Consider the following 13,636-nt stretch of genomic DNA (forward strand, 5'->3'; position numbering starts at 1 on the left):
AATTGTATTAATATTTGCATACCCGATAGGTTGAACATCTGACGTCACAGTTCGAGGCTCATTAAACACGCCATAGATCATCAGATCCCATTTCCATAGCGCAAATCTTCGCGCTTACTGTAGCAGAAGAAATTCTTAGGTGTAAGCGTATTTCACAGGCTGGCAAAACAATTACAGCGGGCAACTTGTACGTTCACCGTGGATTTGCATATTGCCGTCATTTGCATATTGCCGTCATTAATTTTCGTGCACCGGAAAGACGAGTAGAGTACACTGTTTGAAACGTCGTGACTCTTTTCATAGCCACCACTCCTTCGAAGGGGATTTAACCCATGGTTGTACCCGCAAGTTTACTACAGGTTTTTCTCGGTCAATTTCGGAAAATGAGCAGCCAATTTAACCACCAGCTTATTCTATCTGGCACGAAATTGAATGCTACTGAAAAGGGTCATTTGATTTCGTTTTAAGACTAGTCAAATGTACTTTATTCGATTTAACAAAATAATCATTCAATTTAACAATTCATCAAAGCAGCATTCAAATTCACAGACGCTTCTTGAGGCGTGTGTGTCACGAAAAAGAATGACGATACGCTAAATTGAACAGAGTGCTAAAGGAATTTGACACGACTCAAAACGAAATTGAATGGCCGAATTCTACATTTGAAACGCAGTAACAACTGGAGAGGCAAAACAGCTTTAAATCGAACGCATGAAAATGAAATTGACGGCTCATTTACCGAATTTGACCGAGAAAACCTATATTAATATTTATATTTATAGTATACTCTTGTGCATCGGAAGGTTCCCATGTATTTTCGTGTGCTTATACTCTTAGCAGCGCTATGAAATGGAAATCAATTAGTAAGCACAACAATGGCCGATAGCAGAGCTATGAATGATCGCCCTGCTTTTGAGCAGACGTACAACATAATCTCCCTTTGACCTAGCATCATGTCACATGGTTTTCATATAAGATTCGCAGTTAAATCCGTCAGACATGTGCACATTTTAAAGCAAATGCCTGTCCTAAGCCTTGCAAGACTTACATAACCTGATCCTTGCTATCAGATAAATTTGAACGCATGGTGGCAGCAGACTTACCGGGTGTCCTCCTTATCACAAGACTATTTTAATAATAATGTTTCAGTTGAAAAATCAAAATCATTCAAATCCTCAAAATTATCCTTCGTCATAAAAGCCAGTCGGCAACAGTGCCATAAAAAAAAATACCCATGCTAATGACAAAAAAAAATCGATTCTTATAAAACAAAGATATGGGATTTTGTGCAATTTTATTTTATTTGTGAACACAAACTCTCATACAACAATACTTTAAATTCAAAGATACAATAACACTTTTTGTAAAATATCTTAAGGAACAATGTAGGTCAGCTGTGGCTCTCTATTTGTTTTGAAACGAAATTTGCACTGAACAAAAAATTGGAGAATAACCTCACTTGATTACAACACTTCAAGTGAGAAGCGTTACTGACAGTAACATTTATCAGATTGTGTATTCCAACCCTGATTATTCTTCATGCGTTGACATGCTCTTGATCTTCGGTGATATCTCAAATACGCGACCACCTTTCTGAGCTAAAATTTGTACAGGCTCATTTATTGAATATTATTTCAATTAATTTTATTAAAGCCATTGGACACTTTCGGTAAACAGTATTGTCCAAGGCCCACACTTCGTGTATCACAACTTATATATAAAATAATAAACCTGTGAAAATTTAGGCTCAATCGGTCATCGGAGTCGGCAGAAACTAACGGGAAACCCCACCCTTGTTTCCGCACGTTTCGCCGACATGTGTTTTTAAACAAATCGGTAATTCTCGCTATCGAGAATTGATAGTTTTAATGTTTTCTCAAGACTGCCTCTAGCTGCCGGGCAACCTCGGTAGTCTAGTTGGTAAGACACTGCTCTAGAATTGCAAGGGTCGTGGGTTCGAATCCCACCCGAGTAACATGCCTGTGATATTTTTTCACAGGACTCGGGAAAGTGCTGAGTATACAGTGCTAACACACATCGGTGTATGGGTAAAAACCAAAATTAATAAGAAGTAAAGCATTTCATGAAATAATATTTCAAGAGAAGTCTTTCACCATTACCTTCTGTAAATCCTGTAAGTTAATTGTAAATATGTGATGATTTTTTTTCCATTTTTTTTTTTCCGAAAGTGTATAATGGCTTTAAGGATTAAAGAAACACTTTGCCTTGGATCGGTCGAGTTGGTCTTCGAAAAGCGTTTGTAACCGTTTGTTATGAAATGCGGATGGTTAGAAATATAACTTAAAAGTAGAATACAATGATCCACACAAATTTGCCTTGAAATTGCGTGGTTCTCCTTTTACTTTGCGAACTAACACGGTCGGCCATTTATGGGAGTCATATATTTGACTCCCATAAACGGCCGACTTAGTTGGTCGACGAGGTAAAAGGAAAACCACGCAATTTCAAGTGATACTTGTGTGGGTCATTGTATTCTACTTATAAAATATCTTTCTAAACATATGCATTTTATAACAAACGGTTACTAACGCTTTTTAAAGACCTACTCGACCGATCCAAGGCAACGTGTTCCTTTAAACCAACCAAACGTTCAAAAGAAAAAGAGAAAAAAAGAAAAAAAGAGTATACAGCATTTACCGAATTCTTGGTAGCAGCAGACACTGTGGTATTACCTGTAAAATATCCGTACGAGTTTACCAGCATCATTATGTACAAGCAATTTGCAAAGTAAAAGTCCAATAACCCGTGACTGATCATATGATCACCGTGTAGACCGACCCTTAAAACCGTCGCTATGGTAGTGCTGGACAATCAAGCTACCGCCGCATGGGTGTCTGTCTGTTGCCACCAAGAGTTCAAGATCGTTGAAGGGTTACTGTTCACTTTCCTTTTAATCCAAGTCGTAAAGCGACTCGACTCGGCGTGGATCGGTTAGATTCTCTGTCAAATCGCAGTTGAACATTGAGATACCGGAACTATATTTATACGTTATTTGGTTGAATGATTTCATTGAAATGTCCCACGTGTTGGTTTTAGTTTCTTTCATTGTTACTGTTTTCCTAAAGCAGTTGATTAATATTACCAGATTTAACATTGTTTATTACATATCACACAAATAACAGTTCAACGATCAAAACCTCACATTTACGATTGTTACTGTACGGATAGTATATACAAAGTATTCGTGCATTCATTAAACCAGAATTTGCAAGTCAAAGTGCCTGTTTTTGTTGATTCTTCGTATATTTTCTAAACACCGAATTTGAATGCGCTTATCACGCGTAATAGGTTGGCATTGACTATGACACTGGTCATTAAAGGGACACACCGGCCGAATTGGGCTATTTGGGCTACAAAATAGACTAAGATATGACTTCAACGGTCTTCCAGGAATGAAGAAGAACAGTCCTTAAAAAAAATCATCAAATTTAGCCGTTTTTGAGCATTTTAAGACAAAAACGCAGGTCGCGTGATTGTTCTAACCAAAAAGTGGTACAAACAATCACGTGACCTTCCGGGCTAGTTTTACTTTCAGCCGTCTAAAAGTAACTTACTTAACCAAATTTAAATCTTTTTTTTACAAAATTATTTACGAATAATTGACGAAAAAGATCATGTATTCAAATTATCGCTACAAAATGTAAATAATGGTGAAAAATCTAACGTAAGATTCACATTCAAAGAGTCCGTGTAACGGAAGCTTGTTATATGGCCGCTTTGGTTTTTTAAAATCATTTTTCGCTAAATACGTGACATTTTGATTATTTTGTTTTACAGCAACTATCTAAACAAAACATTATTTATGATTCTACACCCCTAAGTGTTTGTTTTGTCTTGTTCGTTATAAAACTTGTTTCGGTTGGGTTTTACCCAATCTTGTAGTCTTTACAAGCTGGTAATGTTAATGTCCTTCAAGCTTATCTTAAAAAGCAACAAAAAAAGGCAAAAACTGCTTAAAGACACTCGAGAAAAGTATTTGCTGGTTCATTTGTTGATATTTCGTTTTGAATTGGTTAGTACGGTCATGGATTGTTTCTCTGTGGACGCGTGGAGAGGGACTGGTTGATTTGTTTATTGGTTCATGTCACTTGAATCCATTTGTTCTCTTTGTACTGTTTATGGTGTATAGAGAAGTTCACGGTTGTCCGGTGACAGATGGGTTTCTTGGATTCAAAGATTACCGAACCCCTTACCGCCCTTTAGCTCTCTGTCACCATCTTCGTCATGTTCCCTGTTTCCATACCAGTAATGCATGCTAACAATCATTGCGCAAACATGGTACCAGACTATTTTCATCCAGCCTCAGTTTGGTTACTACGAGTTGGAATGGAGTAAATTCAAGATGACCACATCGTGATAAAGGTCAATAGTTCCAGTGGTTTGGTACTCATGGAAAGGCGCATAAAATATCAAATTTGAACTCTGGATTCTGGGGCAGTTTTGTGCGTTACTTTAGGGTTAGGTTATTTGAGTTTCTTTCGACATGCGCTTGATTTCAAGTTTGGTTTGTTCAATGTGATGTTTGAAACAGTGTACGTTTAAAACGCCTTTCATGGTGAACTCAGTATTAAGATTAATCTCTCCCCCTTTCCTTCCAGCATAACAACCATTAAACCACCAGCCTCCCTTCGACTCCTCGGCACAGTTCCTCCCACTGTCGCCATCGTTGTCTCGGTCGTATGTTGAGAATGGCTTGCCATTTGCAGACAAAATAGCACCACCTGAGTAAATGGAACAAAAATAGTTTGTACATTTTCAGTCGCATAAAAGGTTTAGCACAATTTTCTCGGTAATATTTGAAGAAGAGAGAAAGTTTGAAATGAATGATTTGAAAATGTTCCGGTAGCTTCCAAAATCAAAGTTTACTTTTACACGGAAGCAAAAGAGCAGAAGCGTCACCAATACAATAGGGAATTCTATACGTAATAATAACAACAAATCCACGAGCTTCGTGGTTTTGTTGAGAAAGATCCTGCTTATTACCTTCTCCTAATTCTATTGAACCGTCAACATGAAGGGTGTAGTTTTCACCCGAGAGGCGAAAGTTAGCGAGTACAGTCTGGTTGTTCCTTTCCTGCAAAGCATCAACAACATAGACTTGAATCTCCCACGAGGTGGCGCCATCATCAGTCAACTGATGGACCTTCTCATTTCCCAGCCAGAAGCTCCCACTCAAGTTACCAAAACCATTCATGTACTCGTCCCATCCGCGGTTGAAATCCAAGTAACCACTTACACGTTTCTGGATAACCTTAAAAACAAGAACACGTACAAACAATCACAGAACTTCATCAACGAATTCTCTATGGTCTATTGTGGTAATTGTATCGCATTTTTGTGCAAAAACATTATCTTTTGTAATCGTCCTATAGCTCCACAATGTGTTAAGATTTAGCTAGTGGCATATGTATACGAATACAACTGGATAATTAACTTGTAAAAGTACTTTTTGGCCTGCTTGGCCGCGAGTGTAGTTAATAATTAAACCAGAATATATAATGTACACATCAACAAGTTTTAAAAACAGTTTGTAAACTGTCCTGATCAGGTTTTGTTTTTAATTTGTGGCAAATTCAACAATGGGAGGCTCTGTGAAAGAGAGTACTCAAGAAATGATAATCGCTTTGATTGGATGCGTTTTTGTAGATTGGCGGTCTCGATGTCATCAGGTTTTGACATTTGGTCCGCCGTAAATGTATTCACAATAGTAGATTTAACACAATGATTTTGTCCAATTGGTATACAAATTACCCGAATTTGGATTCTTTAAGAGTCCACATACTTTGAACTAACGAACATGAAAACCCTTATAGCGAGTGGAATATAAATGTGCTACTAAATAGAAGCGTTGGCGGAAAATGAACTTACAATCGATCCTGGCCAGTGTACCATGTCGCAGTATACAGCAAGGCCTCCTGGATACTTCGACGGGTAAATAGTGTAAACACCACTCGAACTGTCAGGATAATCCTCGAGATAGTCTTGGCAGTCGTAGTGTCTGGTCTCTATAGAATGAAATTAAAACATTAGAGAGAGGAAATTGTATACAACCTAGGCAATTTCTGTAGAGAAAAAAAAAACTACCCATAAATTATAGAGGGTTGGCTTCAACAAACTGTAAACAAAGAATCACTATCATAAAACAAATGCTCTAGCTGCTGCATCTTGGACTGTATAACTTTGTTTTCTTAAAGCCATTGGACACTTTCGGTAATAATAATAATAATAATAATAATAAAACCATTCTTATATAGCCCATATCACCGTGAGGTCCCTATGCGCTGTAAAAGGAAATCAACAATTATTGTACAAAGTAAACAGATATGTTTTCAACCGGGTTTTGAATTGTTCTGATGTATCAGCTTGTTTAACAACCTCTGGAAGACTGTTCCATAACTGAACTGCTGCATATTGGAAAGAGCGGGAACCGTACGACTTGGTTTTGATAACTGGGGTTTTAACTGGGGACTTGGTTTTAATAATAGTATTGTCCAAAGGCCCACACTTCGTGTATCACAACTTATATATAAAATGACAAACCTGTGAAAATTTAGGCTCAATCGGTCATCGGAGTCGGGAGAAAATAACGGGAAAACCCATCCTTGGTTCCGCACGATTCGCCGTGTCATGACATGTGTTTAAAACAAATCCGTAATTCTCGCTATCGAGAATTGATAATTGTTTTAAATTTTTCTCAAAAAGTAAAGCATTTCATGGAATAATATTTCAACAGAAGTCTTTCACCATTACCTTCTGTAAACCCTGTAAGTTATTTGTAAATCTGTGAACTTATTTTTGTTTTTTGTTTCAAAAGTGTATAATGGCTTTAAACCCCTTTCGCTATTGGGCCGTATTCATAAAAAAAAAATAGCGATTGCTTTTTCTAGGTTTTTGCTTACATCTTTATACAGATGTATGTATAAAGATGAAGCAAACGCCTAGAAAAAGCAATTGCTATTTTTTTTATGAATGCGGCCCATTGTCATAACTACCTGAGTGTGTACAGCTGGCATGGAATACCATGGCCGTTTTCGAAACCACGGCTTGGCCCGAGCGTTGTGGCCTTTTGGAAGTGTCGTGGCCGGGCGGTTAAGAGCACCGAATTCAAACTCTGGTGTTTCTGATCAGCAGACTGTGGGTTCGAATCCCCAGCCGTGACACTGTGTCCTTGACCAAGACACTTAACCATTGCTTCGTCCTTCGGATGGGACGTAAAGCCGTTGGTCCCATGTGTTTTGTAACGCATGTAAAAGAACCCAGTGCACTTATCGAAAAGAGAAGGGGTTCGCCCCGGTGTTCCTGGTTGTGGCTGCTTAATGCGCCGTAGCACCTTGTAAACCCTTATAAGGTGCTAAATAATTGTGTCTCAGAATTCATCACTGCAATAACCTATCTTTCTGAAAGTTTGTATATACTCAGCGCCTTGAGTACATTGTTTGGTAGATACGTGCGCTGTATAAGACTTCGATATTATTATTATTATTATTGGTTATTTAGAAGCCAAAGCCGGAGCTGGCGAGCCTAAGCCGTGGTAGTTGAACACAGCCTCAAGTCAAACTTTTTTGTTTTTCGCCATACTACCCATGTAAGCGAGTGCACCAGCAACATCCACTTAAACCACACAGGGCAGAAATTTGTGTATTTTCTGGTTTCATGACGTGACAACACCCATGGTATTATTGAATACACCCCAGTTTTTGCACTGATGCACCGAATCTCATCAGGCACAAACGGTAAAATTATTTTAAGATGTTCTTCATTTTAATCTTGAACGATAAGGATGAATATTTTAAAATGTACCAGTTAGGAATAAGAAACGCAACCTTGGAAAAGGGGAAAAAAACTTACCGGCACATGTATTTCCCATCCACTGTTTCGGGCATGTACACGTGCAGGTTGCTTCATTGAAGGTACCACCATTCTCACAGCCAGTCAATGCACACTCTGAAAATAATAGTCTCTTGAGAATGAATATTATTAACAACATGTCGTGGCTGTAATGAATGGACAACTGCAGTAACTTCGTAAGTAACGAAAGTCGGGAAACTTAAAGGCGGTGGACACTTTGGGTATTGTCAAAGACCAGTCTTCTCAATTGGTGTATCTCAACACACGCAAAAAAATAAACCTGTGAAAAATTGAGCTAAATTGGTGGTCGAAGTTGCGAGATAATAATGTAAGAAAAAAACACCCTTGTCACACGAAGTTTTCTGATGCGTTTTCCTTGCTTTCTGATGCTTGATTTCGATACCTCAAAATCTATTTATGAGGTCTCGAAATCAAATTCAAATAATTTTAGAGGAGAAAAAAATTACCTCTTCCTCAAACACTATACGTTACTTCAGAGGGAGCCGTTTCTTGCAAGGTTTTATATACTATAAACAGATCTACATTGCTTGTTACCAAATACATGTTTATGCTAACAATTATTTTGAGTAATTTCCAATAGTGCTGTTATGTCTTGTGAAGTGCTGCCTATAGCATTAAGTATCATTTTAACAACCAAATATAAAGAGACTTTACACATTGTTAAAGGGACATTGGATCGGGCGAGTTGGTCTATAAAAAGTGTTTGAAACAGTATGATATAGAATGCATATCGTTGGAAAAAAAAGATGTTTTAAAAGTAGAATATAACGACGCACACAATATTATGCCTCGAAATTGCAAGGTTTTCCTATACTTTGCGAACTAAGTCGGCTATTTTGTGGAGTCTAAACTTTTACAACTTATTTGAATTACTATAATTTATTGAGGTTAGTAAGTGATGTATTGATTGAACAGATGATTAAGTTAATTAATCTATTCTTCACTCAAAATGAGATTTCAAAAAGATCCGGTTACTTTTATTTCCCAAAAGTGCACTGCCCGATATCATAAAAAAACGAGCATGTCATGTTTTTTTATTCAAAACATTATAAGCCGCGCTTATTAACGGAAAGTGCCATCCTTTGTACTTTTTTAACATTAATTTACCAATTTCCAGTAAACCAATTACTATACAGCGGAAACCTTGAAAATGGTTTAATTGTGCTTTGTTCACATTCAAAGCGGGAGAAACTCATTTAAGGTAACTATAGACATTATTCCCTTTGAGGATTGGCACAGGTATTAAAAATAATTATCACTGAGACTTCGTATTTTAACCGACCATTTTGTTTTTCGATAACTGCTGCACAAATCCCTTTACTTATCCTTTTAGATAGTAGTAAGGGATATTTAGATGGGAGGCAAGGCCTTTCGGTTTGGGAAAACGTAGCAGGACTGAGTCCCCATATCGGGGTGAAAATGGTTGCCCTCATCTCTGAACCTTTGCAGAATGTTAATTTACTAAGTTGGTGTAGGCCTGAACGATACAAAATTCATGTTGTATTTTATTAGAAAGAAAATCTAACTTAAATTTTTCTAAATGAGCCAAATTCAAACAGATAAAATAATACACCATTTATACATTGGATATCCTGCTTGTGTGAACTTTCGACACTTTTCCCATTAGAAAGTCGTGTGGGGCACTGCAAATTCTGCGTATATGGGATTGCCCACATTTTGACCATTTATTATGATAGCCATATGGGCCACATTATATTCTGCCCATGAGCAATTGTCAATGATTTCCCCATTGGATACCCATGTGGGTGTTTGCATATTCTACCATATTGGATTGCCCATTGTTTCCTCATATGGACTACAACATATTCTGCCCTTACAAGATGTGGGGAACATTTTTACATGGGCTAGCCCATCTTTGTCCCATACGGGACCCTTAAAGGAACAATAAATAGGCCACGGCCGATAATGCCCAGATACTTCCCATATGGGCACCAAATGGGCTTTACCTGGGAACGTTTAGTCAACGTCTGTTTTAGGTTTTCCTGCTTGGTAAATTTTAGGTTGATAAAATAATGTATAATTAAGGAAAGTCCATCGGAACTAGACCCGTCCAATCAGTATGTTCGCCTTCATAGCAAAGGTTGTTTTTTTTTTTTTTTTTTTTTTGACATCCAACAGCGGAAAGCCGCCACTTACAGGAATCGTTAAAAACTATGTAAAAATATAAGTTTAAATATGAATATAAATATAACAATATATGACATTAAAAGTTACACAATATTGATAAAAACATTATTATAAGTAGACAAAAATAGACAAAAATAAAGGTTTATTTATTACTATAATTTAGTTCTACTTGCGGTACTTACCAATACATGTTTTGCCGGTCCAGGTTTGAGCACAGGAACAATGACAAGGATCGTCTATGAATGTACCTCCGTTTTCACATGACAGGAAACAATCTGACAGAGTAGGAAGTACCGATAATGACAGTCATTTTATGACGAAGTACTTTATGACGAAGTACAGAAAAGAGAAATAAATTTACAAACGGATCACATCATTTCAAAAAGGACAGTAAATCAAAGATGAGAAACCTTATACAAACTTGTTGCAAGTGATTCATATTACTGTTAGTATTAGTTTAAGAACGTGCATCCTTTCAAGATTGTCTATGGTGAGGACCTTTTGTGAACATCGACGTACAAGACCGTCTTAGCCCTATTTGAATCAAAGAGGGACACAGTGTGCCCAAATCATAATTGCATACGTAAACGTTTAATGCTACATGCAATCACCACAAAGTGTGAAAGTGTTGGGGAAAATTAATATTATTTACAATTCTTTTATCAAAAATTGAAATAACTTTCAAATACAACGTTGTTCTTTCACCTTGTAATTATTTTTTTTCACGTCATCTTGCAGAAATTGCACGGTGAAATGTACATGTGGCAAGTTTTATGGGGAAAAAAACGCCCACGAACATTCGAAAATCTTAAGGACATGCTGTGTTGTGCCCCTCTCGTGAATCCAAAACAACAAGCTAATGTATGAATGTAATATTGTTTGCAGTCCACCTATGTTCTATACTTGCCAAGAAGTAACCATATTTGTGTCCCACTCATCGTCCATACCGAGATTATTATCTCAATATGTATCTAATTGATTAGTGCGTATTGTTTAGTTTGTATCTAAGCTACTCACTTTCACAATCGAAGTAGTTGAATATTTCAAAGTCGAGGTCTGTGAAGAGAGGGTGATCGGTGTAAAACGGATCAAACCCTCTCTCGGGTGTATACGTGTTCATACCCCCAGGGTAGATGCTGGTACACTGGCATCGAAGGCGGTGATTTAACGGCATGACCCACCGTATAATGCCGTTCTCCTTTGGGTTCGGTTCCTTCCCGAAACTGCAACTAAATGCTATAATGGGTGTGGACCCATACCAGCATGCTTGAACAAAAAACAGACAATGTTTGTGGAGCTTCAAATGATATGTTGATGCAGGTAGAGTAGTGTACAAAGGCTTGACATGTTGGAATGATAGACTTAATATTAAGTGGTATTGACATAAGGATGAAGTATTCAAATACTGTTTTACGTTCAAGCAACATGGAAACATGATGCCTCGTCGATCGTTTGTTTTTTGTATGTCACTGTCGCTGTCACTGGGTTGCTTTCATTGTCGGTGTCATAGATGCTGTCGCTGTCATTGTCGCTGCCATCGCTGTCGACGTCGCTGTCATTGATGACGTCGCTGTCAGTGTCGTTGTTATTGTCACGGTCGCTGTCAGTGTCGCTGTCATTGCAGCTGTCATTACCGCTGTCACTGTCGCTGTCGCTGTTACTGTCGCTCTTTGTGATGGCGAAATCTTGATTCTTCCGCCGCCTCCTAGTATTATTCAAAGTTATCGCCATCTTAAAGAGGAGCTCTTTAAGGTAAATTTAAATGATGTGATGCAGTCATTTCTCAATAGGTAATTCCCTTATGAAAGTGGACAGAAAATACAGCGTCTACATATCAGATCGTTGTATTACATTAAGATTTCCCCATTCCCTAATCCATGGTACTGAAAAAGCACCAAAGAGGTATCCGCAATACTTTTCCCCCATGAACATTGCTTAACGCGTTTTTGATAACTGCGTAAAATATGAACGAATAATAAAAATAATAAAAAGTGGTTTGGGAACAAAAAGGCTAGAAATATAGACTTACCGATACCCAAAGCGATGATGAAGCTAACCCACTGCGTGATGTGCATCTTCCTGTTTCTATCGGCGTCCTAGACACCAGTAAGTTACGCCAAATTAATCCTCCAACAAACGTTCAATTAATAAACACAGCGAATAGAAAAACAAATATCGCGTAGAACTCACACAGTTTTATCAGTAACACACAAAATACGGTTCCTTCTCAGCCAGCAATCTGGCAATACTAGAGTGTCCATGGTCTTTTAAGTATCTCTGCTTGGCGCTGACTTTGGGCGTTGCCTTTTAACGACGCGCCGACCAATCAACGAACAACATTAATTAGCGGTAGGTGAAATTTACTAGTAGTCCGGGAAGCGATATTTCGCAAACGCCGAGTAGAAAGGGCAGATGTTTGACCGCTAGGGGGCGGCAGATTTATCGGGGAAATTTCCATAGACATCATCGCAAATACTCGGTCAACAGTTGGCACTTGCATTTGGCATTTGAGTGTAGAAAGTCGCTTGACCAGATCACGCGAGATCATAAAGGAGAACAACACACATCTCAGTTTACATCTTGTTGATATCATAATCTAAATCGACTGCGTGGTTGACTTTCCGGTGTAACATAACAAAACCCTTCATTCCAAGTACTTGGATTTTGTGCAATTTTATTTTTTTTGTGATCACAAAAACGAAACTCACTTACAAAATAGCACAGTGACTAAAAACATTCTCATACACACAAAAAATGATTTAATATATAATAAGTAAATGTTTTCAAGGCCCAGTCTCGGCCAGGTTTACAGGAGTGAAAAGCTGACAAATGCTTTGTGTGATCAACCATTTTGCATGAGAAAACAAACCTGTGAAAATTTGAGATCAATTGGTCATCGAGGTCACAAGAAAATAGTTTTATGTTTTTCAAACCTCAAATTTATTATCACGCGTGATAAAAACTGTTGTTTTACTAATTTCTCAGAAACGAAAGCATTTGAGGCAGAAATATTTCAATTGTTTTAAAAAATAAGATCGAGCAGCTCTTTAACAAATCTTAGCAAGAATATAACCGGAATAAAACATGTGAAAATGTACTTGAAAAACGATCAGTTTTAAAAGCAAAACTGTGGACATTTGTGAAGGCTTGCAGAACCCCCCCCCCCCCCCCCGCTCTAATCATTTAAAAAAAAAAAAAATATATATATATATATATATATATAAGAACCCGGATATATTTTATACGTTAACCAACTGTTAAAGGCAGTAGACACTATTGGTAATTACTCAAAATAAATATTATCATAAAATCTTTCTTGATTACGAGTAATGGGGAGACGTTGATAGTAAAACACATTGTGAGAAACAGCTCCCTCTGCAGTGACGTAGATTTCATGAAAAAAAAGTAATTTCCACGAATTAGATTTCGAGACCTCAGCTTTAGAATTTGATGTCTCGAGATCAAGCATCTGAAAGCACACAAGTTCGTTGTGACAATGGTGCGACACGGGTGTTTTTTCCTTTCATTAATATCTCGCAACTTCGACGACCGATTGAGCTTAAATTTTCACAGGTTTGTTATTTTATTCATGTTGAGA

The 13,636-nt window shown here is 37.6% G+C and overlaps 1 protein-coding gene across 1 annotated transcript; it reads right to left on the minus strand.

Moving 5' to 3' along the window:
- Positions 1–2,627: 2,627 nt before the first annotated feature.
- Positions 2,628–12,113, minus strand: LOC139938754 (microfibril-associated glycoprotein 4-like). The gene is made up of 7 exons (XM_071934373.1): positions 12,068–12,113; positions 11,056–11,304; positions 10,221–10,313; positions 7,870–7,965; positions 5,890–6,026; positions 5,005–5,272; positions 2,628–4,742 (listed from the first exon to the last, which is right to left on the minus strand). The coding sequence occupies exons 1-7, from the start codon at positions 12,111–12,113 to the stop codon at positions 4,480–4,482; spliced, it is 1,152 nt and encodes a 383-aa protein (XP_071790474.1). The 3' UTR covers positions 2,628–4,479.
- Positions 12,114–13,636: the final 1,523 nt, after the last annotated feature.

Source organism: Asterias amurensis, chromosome 6 (genome assembly GCF_032118995.1).
Source record: "Asterias amurensis chromosome 6, ASM3211899v1".
In the NCBI taxonomy this organism is placed as follows: Eukaryota; Metazoa; Echinodermata; class Asteroidea; order Forcipulatida; family Asteriidae; genus Asterias; species Asterias amurensis.

Coding starts and splice junctions, on each gene's coding strand:
- LOC139938754 (XM_071934373.1), bottom strand. CDS start 12,113: ATGCACATCACGCAGTGGGTTAGCTTCATCATCGCTTTGGGTATCG. Junction 7,966..10,220: donor GACCGGCAAAACATGTATTG/GTAAGTACCGCA, acceptor TATTATTTTCAG/AGTGTGCATTGACTGGCTGT. Junction 6,027..7,869: donor GATGGGAAATACATGTGCCG/GTAAGTTTTTTT, acceptor TTCATTCTATAG/AGACCAGACACTACGACTGC.